General features: G+C 35.3%; 1 protein-coding gene and 2 pseudogenes across 1 annotated transcript; 1 reads left to right on the forward strand and 2 right to left on the reverse strand.

Moving 5' to 3' along the window:
• The first annotated feature begins 1,562 nt into the window (after positions 1-1,562).
• LOC107686877 (neuronal acetylcholine receptor subunit alpha-7-like) lies at positions 1,563-13,442 on the forward strand. The gene is made up of 10 exons (XM_016484021.1): positions 1,563-1,702; positions 2,791-2,930; positions 4,681-4,725; positions 5,334-5,443; positions 6,237-6,316; positions 7,869-8,036; positions 8,956-9,150; positions 10,723-10,809; positions 12,084-12,193; positions 12,325-13,442. Exons 1-10 carry the CDS (start codon positions 1,648-1,650, stop codon positions 12,859-12,861), a joined length of 1,527 nt encoding a protein of 508 aa, XP_016339507.1. The 5' UTR covers positions 1,563-1,647; the 3' UTR covers positions 12,862-13,442.
• An 889-nt stretch (positions 13,443-14,331) lies between these two features.
• LOC107686858 (stonustoxin subunit alpha-like) lies at positions 14,332-15,386 on the reverse strand (annotated as a pseudogene).
• Positions 15,387-15,740: 354 nt separating this feature from the next.
• The window catches only part of LOC107686859 (E3 ubiquitin/ISG15 ligase TRIM25-like), a 4,831-nt pseudogene continuing 1,503 nt past the window's right edge, over positions 15,741-19,068 (reverse strand).

Consider the following 19,068-nt stretch of genomic DNA (forward strand, 5'->3'; position numbering starts at 1 on the left):
TGTTCACTACTCAATGCTGTGTGTGTGCACTTGGATAGGATAATTGCAGAGCACAAATTTTGTGTATGGGACACCATTTTTGTCCACGTCACCACTTCTTAAACAAATAACCATTTACATAGGACGTTTGTGTTGTAAGAATGTACAGGGAGACTTCAAATATAAAAACACTGACTCATTAGGTGATGTTTTCTCATTTAAATCATATTAATTTGTGTTTTGTATTCATTTCCTATTAATTCATTAGAATGTATGGAAATATTGGGGAATACCAATATGGCGGAACAGTGGCTTCACTTTTATCCAGTTCTCTATTATATCTGAGATCAGTGGTCCAGTCATATCTCTCGGTCCGAAGGCTATGACAGGCTGTCCTACCTGCCTGTCAGCGTATGTATTTGCATAAATACATTGTACGTGCAGACATGATACGTCATCAGCGTGTTCCATTACGCTATTGCAGACAGAATGAGTATATCATATTATGAGCTTTGTACCATAATGTTTTCTCACCGGTAAATGAGACATGAGGTAATCTGACGGCGTTGCATTCAGCCCTCCACCAACGTGTCTCTCATCGTGTCGCTGGTTAGCCTGTGGTCTGCCTGTGCGTGTTCATGTGTTTTGGAGGAGGTGTGGCTTTGGAGAGTGATTTGAAGGGAGGGTGGGAGAGGCTATTGCTAGTCTCTCCAAAATCGCCTACCCTACCTTTAACGATGTACATGATTAGATCATCTAAATTCAACACTGTTTATACAGTAAGTACATGAGGTGACCCGCTCCATGAAAAAACTATTTTTTAAAACTGCTATTAATTTGTTTATATTTAATGCTTTTTTAATAAGTAAAAAATCACAGAGTACACCTTTAAGACATCTGTTCTTAATGTGCTGAGCAGCAAGTCGCAGAGCTGAATCTGTCTGGCTGGTTGTTCAGTGCAGTGGGGCATTTGCCAAGTCTCTGCTCCTACATCTCCCACCCAAATCATGCAGCATTGGGAACTGTAGGAGGTAAAAGCAAAATGCCTAAAGTAACCTCATGTATGGCGTTTCAGTAGCCTTGGAAATGAATTAGACGACCATGATCAAAGCCCTTGTGCAAAATGTGTCTGATGGTGCATTCACAGATTGACTGAGACTTTGTGTGGAATGGGATACTAGTGTTCTGCTTAATACTGCACTATAGTAAATCTCATGTTTCCCCGTTTCCTAATAATTTACACAGTGGTAGAACATTTTATTTATTTATTTAATGAATTTCAGTTTATCCAATGTTTTTTTATTCTTGCAAGAATCTTATTGAAGCCCTTTACGACTGGTTCCAAATCATGTAAGAAAACGTATTAGCATTCCTTTTAGACTTTTATGTTGTAATTAGATTCATTTAAAAGCAATATGTCAATGGAAGACCACAGGATAAAACAAAAAACTGAGAGAGAGAGAGAGAGAGAGAGAGAGAGAGAGAGAGACTGTAATACATGTAGTGCTGGAGGAGGCGGGGCATCGTGCCTTTTGTTGATGCTGCTGCATGAGACTACATTCACTTCTGCCTGTGGGATGCTGTGAGAGACTCTTTACAACACTGAAACCTACATCACCTAGAGCTTTTCTATTCATTACTGCAATTTATAGGAACTTTCATAGGAACATGGGAATTTGGGAATATACTCTTTATTTTACCACCACAACCTGCCTATGGAGTGGTAAGAAACCTAATGGACATTTGATTATGAAACACCCGTGAGCATTGTTGAATTATTGGCTCTATTTAAGTTATTTTAAGTCAAACTGTTTAATAATAGTTTCTGCTTACTTGTACGACTGGTGTTACATGTCTGCTGTAACACACTGACATGTAACACAATCTGTAAAATTGATGTTTTGGTTTGAGGCTTGTTTATATGAGGATACAGGCCAGAATGGCAATTGGGGTTAATAGGTAAGGACAATATTTTCCTGAGTCTGATCAAATATAAGGTTATGGCTTTATGGTGGCAGTTTACATTTGCAGATGTATGTATACCCTATATAATGTTGCTTGAATCTGCTTTGCTCTGAGTCAGTTTATCTTAATTTTTCTATTTGCTCTGGTTTTTATAATTAGACTGCACTTTGAAGATGTGGTTACACTGGATGCGTTGTCTTTGTGTACAGTAAAATGTCTCTGCTACTGGCAAGGGAGTCCAGCTCTCAGGTTTCTTTGTTAGGCACTCATGAATCACAGGTGCATTTTTGAATAAAGAAGAGGCCTGACGTAATCTAGAGGATTGATTATGAATGGATGTGATCTTAAGGGAATTACACTGGGAAAAAGATCCCTTTTATTATCCAGCTAGATGAGAGCGGGCACTGATTGAAATTTGGGAAAGAAGCTAGAGTTACCTATGATTTGCTTTTTACTTACAAAATGTACTTTAACATCTTTAACATAATCTTCACAAAGTATATCAAAGATCTCTATGCTGTTTGCTGTCCAAATTTGGCAAATGTTAAAAATAGTTCAAACAGGGAGTTAGATCCATACTTAAGGAAAGTGGTTGAGTCCAATCAGTCAGACTTCCTGGTGGAGATTTAATCACTGAAACCCAGCAGAAAAGCTTTGATGAGAGTTTCGGATCAATACACGTACATCCAAATGAGCTGGAACAGCTGCCTCTGTTGATTTGCAAGCGTTCTTCTCCTGAATATCTCATTCACTTCACGCTGCAAACCTCTTCTGGAAGCAGTTCGCAGTGCACAATGACTCTAGTTGAAACTCTGCAGCCGTGTCACATTGTTCATTCTCTGACAGTGTCACTTCAGGGAGAGCAGCAGAGGAGACTCTACAGAGACTTGATGAAAGACTATAACCCACTGGAGAGACCTGTGTTTAATGACACACACTCACTCACTGTGTATTTCAGCTTCAGTCTCATGCAGATTATGGATGTGGTAAGTTAATTAATTCAATAATAAAAGAATAATAAAACACTGAATAAGCCCTGACAAAGTGTGTAAATTTGTTTCACTAGCAGGTTATACCATATCACTATAGTCTCTAGTCTTTTTCACAAAAATAAAACAATAAAAATTCCACAGATTGTTACCAAAAAATTATTTTCCAAATAATGCTCTGTTCACGTTGAATTCCACCAAGAATACAGTAGCTGCAGGTACTGTACGTTTAATGTTTTGGAAACATACATAGTCACATTTTACATTAAACTAGGATAAGAGAAAATAGTTTAAAATAAAATGTGGAAGTGAGGTCAGGTAGAGATGTAGAGACATCAAAGCAAGTATTACAAGCTTTTGAAGATGGCAACATAAACATTTTGGAAAGCTAGGACAGATCATGTGTCACAGTTCATTCAGCAATAGACCTTGAAGGGTAAACGCCATATTGAATTTTACGCAGATGAAAATGAAGCTGTGAGGGATAGACTTACAGTCTATACAACTGCATGCACTGGACAAAAGTCTAAATGAGTTTTTGTCTATACTGAAAGATTTTTGGGGAAAAAAATCATCCGCTGAAAAACTGCATATATGTTCTGCATAGATGTATGTCCTGATAGATGTGAAGAAAGTCATAAGACTGCCTCGAATTATTCATGTTGTATACTTTGTTCCCTCGTGAAAAAGTAGTGCACTTAACTGTATTGAACATGCACATGTACTGTACCTCAAATCTAAGTACTTACAGATAATATAATATTAATGAAATAAAAGTTCACTTAAGTGTACTAAAAGAGAGTCTATGGGACCCACTTTATATTAAGCCTCCTTGATAAGTGATACAATGCACTTATTGTGTACATATGTTTTTACATTTTACTTATATTTGAACATACCATCCTGTAATTGCATCTGTAATTAATTTCTGTAGTTACACCTGTAATTATACTGTTGACCCTCCCTCTACCCTTTTAAACCTAACAATACCTCCTAACCTGCCCCTAACCTTACCCGTATCCTGCTTCAATAGCAGCAAAAGTATTTAGCAATTCAACATTAACACAATAGGTGCATTGTACCTAACAATTCATTATTTTATCATTAAGTACATAGTATTTAAAGACACCTAATATAAAGTGGGACCAGTTTAAGACACACTTAAGTACACTTTAAAAAGTGCACATTGTAATAATGTCAAATGAAAAGTTTTCTTCGTGTTTTAAAGAAGTACATTTATTTTTATATGTTGAGTGACATATTAAAGGACATGTAAAGTATTTGATCTCAGTGTAGTGTGTTATTCTGTATTTCATTTGAAGTCAATATTTAAAAAAAAAGACTAAATTGCAACTTCATCATGACAAATGTGTAATTACAAATATATTTAAGTGCATGACATACAAGTTTTAACAGAAATTACATTACATTAATGAATGTCAGTACATTCAGTAGTACACTTTAACGATATTTCAAAGGCAATAGAAGTTACATACGTATAAAGATGTACTTAAGTCATGCTTAAGAAGGTCAGAAAGCAATCTAAAGTTCAATAATACATTTTCATTCAATTGCGGTTAGCATGCAGTTAGGTGTCCTCTTTTTAAAAGCACTGTTTTTAAAAGTATGCTAATATGTATTCTTACCCCTTGTGTTTTAATGTAAACTATGGTTTTAAACCATTTTTTGAAAGTAGTTCTTTAATCAGATTTTCAGTTTTCATAAGAGCATCTTTGTCCATCTACAGGATGAGAAGAATCAAGTACTTACAACCAACATTTGGTTACAGCAGGTAAGAAAGACATCAACACTTATCACTGTCTGACAGACTGCTCATTGGTCATGTAATGTGACTTGTAGAAGACCTCTCTGTGGATCTGTTATTAATAGCTGAATGTTAATAACTGTGAAGGTAATGCAATTGATTTGTCTCTGCTTCAATGACAGTCCTTCAAATGTTGTCCTAGGTCAATGCTGTATACCACCAAGTGTATCTATGAATCTGAAAACCTTATTAACTGCATTTAAAGATCTCAGCAGTCTATCAGTAAATATACATTGCATCTAATTTACATTTATTTGATTTGCCCCATAAAAAAAAATCTTAACAGAATTTAAATTTAATTATGAATTATAATTCATATTTCATGTATGCAGCTTCATAACATTTCTGCCCTAAGAAACATTTTTTGTGCATACGTGCATGCGTAGAAAAGCTCATTATAGATTATGATGAGTATATGATATATCTAACGCTTAAAGAAGACCATGCAGAGACTCAGGTTCTGATTCAAGTTAATGTCATGCCTAATTCAGTTTGCACCAAGCATATATTTTTAAGTATAAATTTCCATGTTGTTCCAAATTGACAATGATAAAGTGAACTTCTCTTTATTTTAGTACTGGTATGATTACTATCTTCAGTGGAACACTTCTGAATATCCTGGAGTGGCGAGTGTACGATTTCCTGACAGTCAGATCTGGAAGCCTGACATCTTACTGTATAACAGGTTTGTTACGTTCACACAGTTATTGATTAACTCATATGTATAATTGGCTTATCAAAAGTTCCATAGAAACCAAACATAGCTTTAGAAGTTTAAACCATGTTTGTGAATGATTTCTTGGGAGTTGGTAAATTGTCTGGGAAAAGTGCTGGTAACATTGCATGGACACTGAGTTTACACTACACCATGGAAAACATAGGTTTGGCCTCATTTGTCACTGTCTACTGGAAAAGCAGTAGTAGATGGTAAAGAATTAGCTTCAAGTGAATCTGCCACAGGAAATGAAGAGTTTGCCACTATGTTGAGGTCAAATGAATCAAGTCAGTGAATCACTAAATGGAAGCTAAAATGGAATCTATTGTGAGGTTATATGTACAGTGGTATAAAATTGCAATTTCATTTTATTTTCTGAAAAAGCATTAATTTTGTTAGTGAACATCTTGGTTATGTTGGTTTAGCATCCTGGACCACTGTAGTCTTTCCCTTGGGGATTTCTGAGAGTGAATTCTTTATTCTCGAACATACCTCCATTATCTGAATGAGAAGTAATTTAAACAAACACATTTACATAATTGGAACATAAATCTGAACATGGCACAAGGCAGTTTAGGTTTGTCATTTCCCTGAAATCCAGTAATTACTGCACAGCCATTAGTGGTGCAAAATAAGTCAGTGTAGATGAAATGCACTAACTTTGTATTGGACTAATCGGAAGTATTTCTAAGTGTTCCTCTGAGATGTTCATAAATCACTGTTGTATTCTTTTTAGTTAAAATTATTATTATGTTCTCCACAGTGCTGATGAAAGGTTTGATGCCACATTTCATACTAATGTGCTGGTGAATTCCTCTGGTGCCTGCCAATACCTACCGCCAGGTACTTATATTTTATAAGTTTATAATGCTACAAGTAATTTTTCCCACTTGATCTAGGAAGGGGAGGATTACTATAGAAGCCTTTTTCAGCTCAGAGTGAAAAATAAAATATGTATTTGTGAGATAAAATAAGGAATAAATCACTGAACTAAAGGTGCATTCAAGTCATGTCGGATAGATCGTATTTACGAGTTGAACGCACATGAACGCCACCACAAAGTCGTTATTAAGCTAGTTAATGAAATCCAAGTAAAAAAATGCTATATTTTTTGCACCTATAGGTGAAAAATCTTTTGATTTGCCATGTTGCATGTTTTAAAAATATTAAAAATCCAAAACATACCTGATGCGAATCCTTTGCTCTTCATTTTCTATAAGCAGAGTTAACAGACCCTGTTGTATTTTCTTGTAATGTATTAAAATTAGGTACACCGCCATCTTGTGCCGACTAAACTGACTTGAACGCACCTGACGTCGTAATTACGACTTGTCAACTCGTAAGTACGAACGTCCCAGGAGGACTTGAACACAGCATAAGTCACGGTTGGGAGATAAAATATAAACTTTATAAATTCACAATTACAAAAAAGAAAGTCAGAATTACCTGGTAAAAGCAACCAAGTTGAGATACTTCACTGCTCACTTTATCTCGATAAATGCCTAATTATAATACACTATTGGTTGTGGAGGTAAAATTTATATTGCTGACAAATAAGATATTTATGCAATGGTGTGACAAACTAAAAAGCTTTCCTTTGGCAAGATGTTGCATCAGTGTCAATAAGTATCAGTACAATCCAAACCACTTTTGTATGGGCCTGCAACATTAAAACAAATTTGCATACTGCACCTTCAAATTAATTTCTATTATGCAAAATCAACAAATATGATTTTATGCTAATATGGAAAGCTAAATATACTTATTACTTATAGGTCTAAAGAGTTGCCTTATTGACAAACTATTTGATGTGAATGGAGATTTCCCTGTGCAGCATTCACTTCTACTACATCACTTACTTTTCACCTCTTGTTTCTTGCTGTGAAGGCTGAAGCAGCATCTATTCTGAGATAAACATTTGATTCATGAGTGATGAGTGGATGTAGTCCTGGCAGTGAGTTTGCACTAAATTCTTTTTGTAGTGACACTGAAGAGATTGCCTTCTCTTGAACCTTCATAAAGCTTTGTCAGAAGCTTAGTTATGCTTTATGGCAAAATATAGCAATGAAACGTAGAGGGAAGATGATGTATTAAGCAATCAACAGTCTGAGCTAAATTACATGCGTATGTCTTTACTGGCACCTTCAATTTATGATCGTCTCATTGAATGGTTCCCCAGATGTTCATTTTCATCACCATTATGGTTTATAGAAATTACATTTTTAAAATTCTCTTATATGATGAAGTAATAGTACTGATAATTATGATGATTAATGTTAAGTATTTATATAGTTATTGTTATGACTTTAAGGGCTCTCAGATGTGGTGCTGAAAAAGGGTTTTATTACCCTCCTGTGAAAATGTTCCATATCAGTCAGTTCATTTCTGTTCACAGGGATATTCAAAAGCACCTGCTACATCGATGTTCGCTGGTTCCCCTTTGATCTTCAGAGGTGTGATTTGAAGTTTGGCTCCTGGACGTATGGGGGATGGTCTCTGGACCTGCAGATGATTGATGCTGACATCACAGGATATATTGCAAATGGAGAGTGGGACCTTGTGGGTAGGGTTAAGCCTTATGCTGTGCTGAAAATTCTTTACCTAATTTGGTGTTCCTGGTCAAAAATAACCCGTCTTTTGAAAATTGCTTGTAAATCACTCATAATGCTATATTATAACCAAATCTTTTATTCAATCTTTTTGTCAACTTGTTTCTTTCAATTCTTTCAAAAAGCTTATGCACCTTGGTTTTTGAGTGGAAAAAAAGCATTATTTCTGGATCATTTTAATAAATTGATTTAATTTTAAATAATGTCAAATTGTTAGTTTTACTTTAAAATACATTAATATGATGTGTTAACTGTAGTGCAGTATTCAATATTATGTTTAATATATTTAAATCCACTAATGAATACATGTAGAAATTACATTAATATATTTTTGTTTACCATAAATGCTTGTCATTCAGCGGTATTCTATAACCATTCTTCAAAGACAATATAAGTAATTATGAAATTACATATAAAGATGTAGTTAAGTCCTTCTTAAGTGGGTTAAGAAATAAATCAAGAACGTTCAGCTGCATTTAATTGAAATAAACCATATTTAATTTTAATTTAATTTAAATTAACATCCAATTATGTGCCAGAAAACATTATGTACAACTTGCACTTAAGTCTATCATTTCAATAAGTACTTTAGCATAAAGTATGTTTACATTGATTTAAGCAACCCTTTTTCACAAGGGTTATCAGGCTCAATATTTCAACTTTTATGATAAAAAAAAATCAAAGTGATCTGTTTTTTAAGATTTTTATTTTACAAAAGGTATGATAAATATGACAATATTGCATTTGCTAGTTATTATGCATAATATATTATTTTTGTACTCACCTTCAACAATGTGAATGTACAGTAACAGCGTTCAGTGGTCATTGCACAAAACATTAATTTTCTAACGTTGCCAGTTATATGTTACTCAGAGGTTCCAGGTCGAAGGAATGAGAGATTCTATGACTGCTGCAAGGAGCCATACCCAGATGTTACTTTCACGGTGGTGATGCGGAGACGGACGCTATACTATGGTCTAAATCTGCTTATTCCCTGTGTGCTCATCTCTACTCTGGCCCTGCTGGTCTTCCTCTTGCCTGCTGACTCAGGCGAGAAGATCTCTCTTGGTGAGCTACACACTTAGTGCCTTTGTCATCATTTTAACATTTTAATGTTAGATGTGACTTTATAGTGATGTCATTGTTTTGATGTAATTTGTATGTTAATAGTGAATTGTACTCACTCAAGTGTGCATTTACATATCTGCATTTAGTTTGAAATGTCATGTTTATTTCAACTTCCTTGCCTAGAATTGTCTCCATCAGGGAAACAGACAAGACATTGAAAGAAATTATACACTACACCTTTAAAAGGGTTTATTATGGGAGCTAAGCATAACCAGAAGTGCATAAATGTCACTTTTGCCATTTTAAAAATCATTAATTTTATTTCTCACATTGGCAAACCTCTCTATCCTTTTTTTCTTTTTGCTGACTTAGTGAAATATCCACATTTAAACGGACATCATATAAAACTTACTTTGGCACAGGCACACAATTTATGCCGACATCCCTGTAAGCTACTGTAAGTGGCGTGTAATGAGATTGATGGATTGCCAAAGATCGCTTCATTGATTAATGCAGTTGGAGAGCTCTGAAGGCCAAATGCCTCTATTTATCTGGTCTGCTGGATTTAGAGGATGCCGTCACAGTGAATGAGGGGATGCTCTGGAAGAGACTGAACCTGAAATCACAGCAGAACACAATTTATTCGATTTTTTTCATTTTGTCATTCCTAAATGGTATTAGTGTGATGAGGCTGCCAACATTACTTTCCACAGAGTGAGTCATTGGCTGTTGCTCTGTGAGTTACTCAAGATCAATATTCTAAATACCAGCAATTAGCCAACTGTATATGATACAGTACATTTAAGTTCCATTTTATATACTGTAGCTCTGATTAATTTCTTATCTAAGTAGGGCACTAAATTAAGCTATTTTATAGTTCCCAAATAAAGATTTAAGCCTGATTATATTTTGCATTCCCTTGTATCATCTTGACAGAAGCCACTTATGTAGGGGAGACTGGGGCTAGTTGTCACACATTTTACTCCAAGTGAATATTTCTCATAGTGGGTCTATTTTTGGACAGTAACCACATATTAGTTGGATAGATTTTTATATAAATATACTGATTTAGTTTGCACTGGTTGTTGGAAACTGACATATTATATTTACTTCAGTCATGAAACTCTAGATGGCTTGGGCTGATATACTGTAGGTACTTTACATGCAATCTGCTAGTAATCACATCATTTACTGTGGTGGTGCACAAGCAGATTGGCCTCTGCTGATTCAATAGCCAATAAGCTTGCTTGCTCACCATTTAAATAGTTTGGTTCAGTATTCGCTGTGAGCTGGTCTTTCAGAGTTCCTCTGAATCCCTCCACCTCCTCCAGCTCCACCTGTCTTGATCTGCTACGTGATTTATGTGTGCCTTTATTCATGCAGCAGCAGCAGCATATCTTACATGCTCACAGCAGTGTATCTATTGGCAGAAGCAAGTCCATGCTAAAACTATTAAGAGTTGTTATGATTGAAATAGCTCTTGCAACAACAAGCCTCGGTTTCCTCTTTATCTGTTTAAAGCTTTATGGTTTCATATGAAAATGTGTTTGTAATATATGTTTTTATTGTCAGGGATCACAGTCCTGCTCTCACTGACAGTTTTCATGCTTCTGGTAGCAGAGATAATGCCAGCAACATCAGACTCTGTGCCTTTAATAGGTAAGTCCAACTTAAGATGTACATAATGATGTCAGATGTGTGATCGACTGTATTGAATAAACTGCTATGTTCTAATAATTTGGTCAAACCACTTTGCATAGCCTTATAAATCACTGTAAAGGAGAACTTTTATAGTAAAACTTCAAAGACAATCGGGAACACTTATGACAGCTGATTCTAATAACTTATCTGAATTAGTAATTGACACAATCCATCTGAATAAAGTCAGTAAAATTAACTTTGCAACATTACTGACCTGCCCTATAAAGTTGCAATACTTTAAACCCTTGTTAAACAGAAGTTCACTTAATTGTATTAAATGTGTACTTGTACTTAAAATCTTAAAAGTATATTTTCTAAAAACTGTATTTGCAGATAATATAATATTAATAAAATAAAAGGCCACTTAAGTGTACTTTTCATGAATGTTTCTTAACACACTTTAAAAAATGCACTTTGTATTTATGTCAAATTAAAAGATTTAAAGTATTTTTTTTATTGTTTTAATAATCGTTTGTTGTGCTTTAAAGTACACTTTATGTTGACTAACATACTAAGCACATGTAAAGTACTTGATTATCATTTCAACTGTAGTACGTTATTCAACATTAAGTCCTACTTAAGTGGGTTCAAGTTTAGCTAACTGCATTTAATATAAATCATAGTTATAATATATTTTTATTTAATTGCAATTAACATGCAGTTAATAATATGTAAATGTTGTATTCAGTTCACACTTAAGTATATTCTTTTAAATATTATTTCAGTATTTTCTTTTTCTTTTTTTATATGCTAAAGTGTGTATCAATTGGTGAAAACATAAATGTGTCCATTACAAAAAATACTGTGGGGGAAACATAGTACAGAAATGGTGTCAGATGGCAATCAGGTAGTACTTTGAGTTATATACCACAGTATTGAAATTCATGTATCATGCTATTAATATGGTACTCCAAAGAACTTTCAAGATTTTAAAGGAAATACAGTACCATGGTTAATTTCTGAAATATCATAATAGTACCTGTCTGCATTCACAAGGGAAATGTCCAACACAACTGTTGCCCCATTCTAAGTGCATTTCTGTCAACATGTTTTTTTGTTGTTGTTTTTTTTACAAACTGTGGTATTTAAAATACATTTGTGGTAATCGACAGATATTGTCAACAGATTTTAGCTTTTATTTAATCTCAGTGTCTGAAACCAGTTTTAGTTATTTTTTTTTAGTAGGATTTTCTCTAGGTTGTTAAATGTAATTCTCTCTATCCTTTGATTAGCTCAGTATTTTGCCACCACCATGGTTATTGTTGGCCTGTCTGTGATAGCCACAGTCTGGGTATTACAATACCACTACCATGATCCGGATGGAGGAAAAATGCCAAAATGGGTGAGGCTCTCATGGCTGCTTTTATTTCTGCTTACCATATAAACCCACCTGGCTTAATTTAGATGTATTATGGTTAATTCCATGTTTGTGTTTGGACAACAGTGTTATTTAATAGCTCATTTTTCTGTCAGACCCGTGTGGTACTGTTGAACTGGTGTGCATGGTTCCTGAGGATGAAGAGGCCTGGCGAGGACAGAGTTCGCTCAGTGTGTCACAATAAGCAGCTGCGCAGCAGCCTCTCCAGCGTGGATCTGAACCTCAGCACTGGAGCCGCGCAGTCCACCAATGGAAACCTGCTGTACATCGGCTTCCGTGGAATGGACGCTATTCACTATGCCACTTCACCCGATTCGGGGGTGATCTGCAGCCGGCTCGTCGCCACAGGTGAGGAGGATGTGCTGCTCCCTGGGGCTCAGGCGTCTTCCGTTAGTAGCGGCCCTGGAGAAAGTGAATTGTCCAAAATCTTAGATGAAGTTCGGTACATTGCCAAACGCTTCCGGGACCAAGACGAGGAGGAGACTATGTGTAATGAGTGGAAGTTTGCAGCATCTGTCATTGACCGTCTTTGTCTCATGGCCTTTTCTTTGTTCACCATCCTCTGCACCATTGGTATCTTAATGTCTGCCCCTAATTTTGTAGAGGCCATATCCAAAGATTTCTTTACCTGAAGCCTTCGCATACCCGCTATTGTAGTTATTCTCAGAGCCTCTTAATTGTAGCAATATATTTATTTTATAGATTAACAAAAATTTGACTTGAAGGAATAGTTCATCCAAAAAGGAAAATTAACTTTTATTGTATGGAAAAGAGCAACATGAACATTCTGCTGAGGCTCTTCTTTAGTATTTCACATAAGAAATTAATTATACAGACATGAGGGGAAGTAAATGATTTATGAAATTATGAGCTATTCCTTAATGACTGGTCTCAACATATCTGTTTTTGAGCGTTTGTGTATTAGTGTCTGTATAAAATGCTGTATCAATTGAAGTGTGCACCAGAGACAGGACTGTAGCCTCATGTGCACTTTATAAAAGCTTATAATTTATTGTTTGTTCTCGTAAATTTAACCATTTGCTTTACACAAGCAACATGCATCTATGCATTTCTGTATTGTTATATCTGCCATTATGCTTCGTCTATACTTATCAATGCTGTTGTACGTCTTTCGTTGTACGTATTGTAACTGCTGGAGAACCAGTCGGTGTATGTGATGATATGAAGGTGGAGATTTCTAACCTTTTTTTTCCAAAATATTGTACAGTATAATGACAAATAAACGTATTTTTGTAGGTTGATTATGATTTGTCAAACTTATTAAATATGTTAAAACCAGCAAAAGATTGTGACTGAAAATCACTACATCAACCACTCAGTGTAACTGGTAATAAAATTGTGTAATATGAGACAGTGCAAAAGCAGCACATGTTTGGGTCACAAATATAGAGCTATATACTATATTACCATATGCCTTTATGAATTTTTAGATGTTATTTTTGTGGCATTTCTCTCTCTTTTTTTCTGGTTCCCTCAATTATAATCTGGAAAAACAGTTCCCTTTTTAGGTCTCATTTAAATATTTATGCAGTATAAATGGGTTCTTTCACTCTAAAAAATGATTCAGCAGCATATTTTACATAAACTGGTGAATTCAGTAAAAAAAACAAAAAAAAACATGATGTTAGATATATATTCACATTTATTAATTTGGCAGACACTTTTACCCAAATCAACTTGCAAATTTACATCAGCAGTTTGTCATAAGTTTAAAGTTAAAGCTAAAGTTAGATTAATACACAAGATAGAGATGACGGGAAATACAGAAAAGAGAATGAGAACAAGATTTTTAAGGAGTTCTCATAATAAGTGCCTAACTGAATGGTTATGGGTTAGTTAAATGTTTGTAGAAGTGGTTTCCTGAAGGTTGTGATGGACTCAATTTGATCAAATATGGCTAATGATTTCTGCCTTGATATACTCAGTATTTTTAAAGCGTAGAACAACATTTTCTTTAATTCCTTAAAAAAAGATGAATTATATGTAAATTCTTTTTATGTCTACAATTTTCAGTTAAATGCTTTGACTTTTGAGTAAAATAAAGTACCAATGCTTTAACCTGACTTTCACAACCTTATTATTTACAGATCACGGCGTTTCACTGATGATTCCTCAATAACCCTGAACCCAGGATAGAGAGGCTGAGTGAATGTTGTCTTTTCTCTGTGAATGAGGGTCATTTTGTTAGAGACTCTATAGAAGGTTCCTGCACTGTGATCCACATACACTCCTATACAGGAGCTGGACTCTAGAGGCAGTTTTATCTCTCTGTTATTGTGCAAGAATGAACAACTCCAGGGATTACAGGACAGTTTCCAGGACTGACCATTGCATCCAAACAAACATGCATTACCTGCTCCTTTCCTGGTAATGCTCGTAATATGCTACTGATATACCCACAGTCCTGTTTCACTCAACTTCCCAGTAACAGCGTCCACACACTTTCTCTCTACACAACACCTGCTCCCAATAATCAAATCTGTCTGGATGATCAGGACACTTCTGGAATATGTTCACGTGAGTAGCCATTCTGTTCCCCTCAGACAGACGAAGGTTTTTATTCACCGTGTTTGGATCCAGAGTAAAGTTGCTGCGATCTAATGGAGGTAGGCCTACAAAAAAAAGAAATGCCTTGGGGAAAAGATTGTACACATCATACATACACTGATATTGATGTCATCAGTATAAATGTGTGTATTGTTTTCTGCAGTCGCTGTAAAGTAAATAAAAATAATTAAACTTTTAAAAGTGAAAAGTGTGAAGTGTGAAGGAAACAAACTATTGGGCCATTCTTCATTTGCAGTGGTAAGTGGTGTCCCTACTTGCAGCAGTAAATATAAACTTTAAATACAAATAAATTATAAAATGTTTGCATATTTGTATTCTGTAAATTTGTTTAAAAAGTGTATATATATATATATATATATATATATATATACTGGATGCAGTTCACTATGAAAATCAGTAAACACATATATACATGCATTTTATAGCAATTGCATTCTGTTTTTAAATATTGAGTGTATTTTATAGTTTCCAACAGATAGTCACAGTCTTAGACTGATTATCCTCAATAAACCAACGCGTTTATCAACGTTCACCACATTTACATGACCTAACCAACATGTAGCGTCATGTAAACACTCATGCATATTGACCCAATTTGGCTCGGCGAATAAACATCTTTATTTCTGTTCTGGCAGCCTATTTATTGGGTACGTCCTTTACACATTTCTTTACATTTTGATGATAAAACTGAAGAGAAACTCAACAATTTATAAATCTAATCGGTTTTCTTGTGATGTCAGGTTTTTATATATAGTTTTTAAATTATTTAATTGAATATTTTTATCATATTTAATTTTGGCTGTATTTTCCAAAGGAATTGTTAACCAATGGTTTTTATGATCTACGACTTATGATGGTTTTGGGAAATGAAACCCTGATTTGTAAAATAAACACATTGTGTGAGAAGCAAGTAAATGTCTTGTTAAATAAACTTTGCAATTTCAGCTTTGTACTTGCATATTGACCTATTTTTGAGAGTAAATATATCATCCAGTACTTTACCTCTACAAGACATAATTTCTATCTTCTCTTGGTAGAAAACCTCAAGTTTCTTTCTCAGATGAGAGACAGATTTTTGTACATTATCATAGGAGAGGAGAGAACTAATGTTGATGTTGGGTGAGACCACAGGCAGGACAGAGAGAGACTGGAAACTCTACAGACACACAAACAAAAGGATTTTCACATGAAAAGTGTAAAATTTCAGTACAACAAATTTAGAATTGATTTTGTTTACTTAGTAACTTTCAAAGGTAAATTTTAGTATCTTATTTTTAGGATCTAGTATCTCTTTAGTATCTTATTTTTGGGTGAACTATCCCTTTAAGAATAGCTGAACATGTTAAAGCTGATGGGCCATATCCCAGTAAACACTTTATTTTACTTCTGTGTATATTTAATTAGGGGTTAATTAGAGCTGAAACCCTGTTGTATTTGTAAGGATTTTTATTATGATTATTATTCTTCTACCTTAAAACTGATCGGGCAGACAAAACCATAAGGCCTAGAGCAGGGGTGTCCAAACTCGGTCCTGGTGGGCCGGTGTCCTGAAGATTTTAGCTCCAACCCCAATTAAACACACCTGAAGCAGCTAATCAAGCTCTTACTAGGCATACTAGAAACTTAAAGGCAGGTGTGTTGAGGCAAGTTGGAGCTAAACTCTGCAGGACACCGGCCCTCCAGGACCGAGTTTGGACAGCCCTGGCCTAGAGACTTAAAACTTGGTCAGATAGTACAGCTCAACTTGGGGAGACACTGGCAAAGACTCATCCAAACCGGCCAATAGGGGGCGCTACAGCAATCAAAAACGCGAAATCTCTCGTTTGTCGTAGACTCAAATCATTGGAATCCTTGGCTCAAGACAAACAAAATGGCTATCTCCGATTTCATTCCGTCATGACAATTTTTACGAACTAGTCCTATGTTTTTCGCCCAGTCGGAACCAAACCAGTGCAGAAAAGTTCTCTGGAGTCTGAATAGAAAAAGTTATCAAAACAAAGTTGAAGTTCAATTGTCGGTCGCAACAGTACACCAAAATGTTCTAAGTGCGTGGGGCCACTTTTACTAAAATGGCTGTAACTCTTGAATGGAATGAGATATTTTGACCAAACTTGGAACACATAAATGAGCTCAATCTGAGGTCATAGCAAAAAAAAGGAAAAAGATTGAAAATGGCTGTAACTAAGCACTCATTAGTCCGACTGACTTGAAATTTGGCATGCAGTGTCTTTGTCCAAGGTGCCACCAATAACAGGCATTCGCGTATCTTGAAAAACATGGCCGCCATCAGCCAATCAAGCTTGAGCAACCTTAAGGAAGGCCGATCGAAATGAAACTTGGTGTTCTTGTTTGACTCATGGACCTAGAGGTCTGTGAGAAATATGAAAGAATTTCTGCAATGCTTTGGCGTATTGGCACTAAACTATGTGTGTGTCATTGTCACCCCTAGTTAACCACACCCCATCAATTTGGAAGCAGCGCTACCTATTGGTCAAAAGTGATAAATCATTAGCCTATTTATTGGGCACGTCCTTTATACATTTCTTTACATTTTGATGATAAAACTGAAGAGAAAGAGTTTTCTTGTGATGTCAGGTTTATATATATATATATATATATATATATATATATATAAAATTATTTAATTGAATATTTTTATAATATTTAATTTTGGCTGTATTTTCCAAAGGAATTGTTAACCAATGGTTTTTATGATCTACGACTTATGATGGTTTTGGGAAATTAAACCCTGATTTGTACATTAAACACATTGTGTGAGAAGCAAGCAAATGTCTTGTTAAATAAACTTTGTAATTTCAGCTTTGTGCTTGCATATTGACCTATTTCTAAGAGTGAATATATCATCCAGTACTTTACCTCTACTTTACCTCACCTATTGGTCAAAAGTGATAAATCATTAAATAATATTACTAGTGATTTTATGATTATTCAGTAATTTGAGTAAAATAATCTTAAAATGTCTATAATTATTAAAAGGTCTTAAAGCGCTTTAGCTAATTGCTGCTTGCAGATATATATTTTATAAATTAAATTTATAAAAACTTTAAACGCCTGATACCTGATGCCCTGTGCTTACTTTGCCACAGTTGACAATCAGTGATATGATAACAGAACAACATCATGTGGCATCACTTGACAGAATTCATGACATTACAATTTTAATATTAACAAAAGCTTCTTTAATTACAAGATATTATCAAAGACTACTTGTTACCTGGAGGAAGCAGATGTCCTCAGCATGTGAAAGCTGCTCTAGCTCAGTTTCTTTCCTTCTCAGATCAGCAATCTTCTGCTCTAAATGCTTTAAGAATTCTTCAGCTCGACTCACTGCACCCTTTTCTTGATCTCTTAATAATTGTGTCATCTCAGAGCGACAGATCATCTCTGTAAAAATCCTCCTACTGTCTTTCACTGCTGCCTGTGCAGAGCACTGTTAGGAGACACATTACCATTAGTCCATTTAGTAAGCTATTGCTGGGTTAAAGGGATACTTCACACAAAAGCGAAAAAATGAATCTCATAATTTACTCACCCTGTTGCTGTCCCAGATTACTTTCTTTCTTGGTTTTCTTTCTTTATGGTTTTTAAAATGTCAAATTTAAGAGACCCATCCACTGGCATTATATGGATACACAGAGATTAAAGGGGTCATATGATGCAATTTCAAGTTTTCCTTTCTCTTTGGAGCGTTGTTCGTGAATAGATAAGATCCCTAAAGTTGCAAAGACTAAAGTCTCAAACCCAAAGAGATATTCTTTATTAAAGTTAAGACTCGTCCACGCCCCCCTAAAACTCCTCGTTCAAACATGCCTCCACATGTCTACGTCACTGTGTGGGAAGATTTGCAAAACACCGCCCAAATGTATACGCAAAGAAAGAAAGCGCAACTTTGATTCTCGCTGTAGTATTGTTGTTGCCGCCGCCGCCATGTCGTGGAGACACTGTGTGTTTCGTTGTGAAAGCGAAACTACTTTGTTTGGTCTTCCAAAAGAGGACACGACTAGAAATCAGTGGTTAAGTTGTTTTTTTTTATAACACTTCTAGAACAGTTCAACCCAAATATTTAGATGTGTGCAGCGCATTTTACGGAGGACAAGGACTGTTTCCTGGGAGAGTAGCCTACAATGCCGTGTTCTGACAAATAATGCTGACTCACGTAAGTACGTTTACATATTTAAAGAATTTGCCACTGATGATTCAAACACGAGTTTTGAGCAGTGTAGAGTAGC

The sequence above is a fragment of the Sinocyclocheilus anshuiensis genome, unplaced genomic scaffold, assembly GCF_001515605.1.
Source record: "Sinocyclocheilus anshuiensis isolate Anshui unplaced genomic scaffold, SAMN03320099.WGS_v1.1 scaffold773, whole genome shotgun sequence".
In the NCBI taxonomy this organism is placed as follows: Eukaryota; Metazoa; Chordata; class Actinopteri; order Cypriniformes; family Cyprinidae; genus Sinocyclocheilus; species Sinocyclocheilus anshuiensis.

Coding starts and splice junctions, on each gene's coding strand:
- LOC107686877 (XM_016484021.1), top strand. CDS start 1,648: ATGGGAATTTGGGAATATACTCTTTATTTTACCACCACAACCTGCCTA. Junction 1,703..2,790: donor CACAACCTGCCTATGGAGTG/GTAAGAAACCTA, acceptor ATTCTCTGACAG/TGTCACTTCAGGGAGAGCAG. Junction 10,810..12,083: donor AGACTCTGTGCCTTTAATAG/GTAAGTCCAACT, acceptor TCCTTTGATTAG/CTCAGTATTTTGCCACCACC.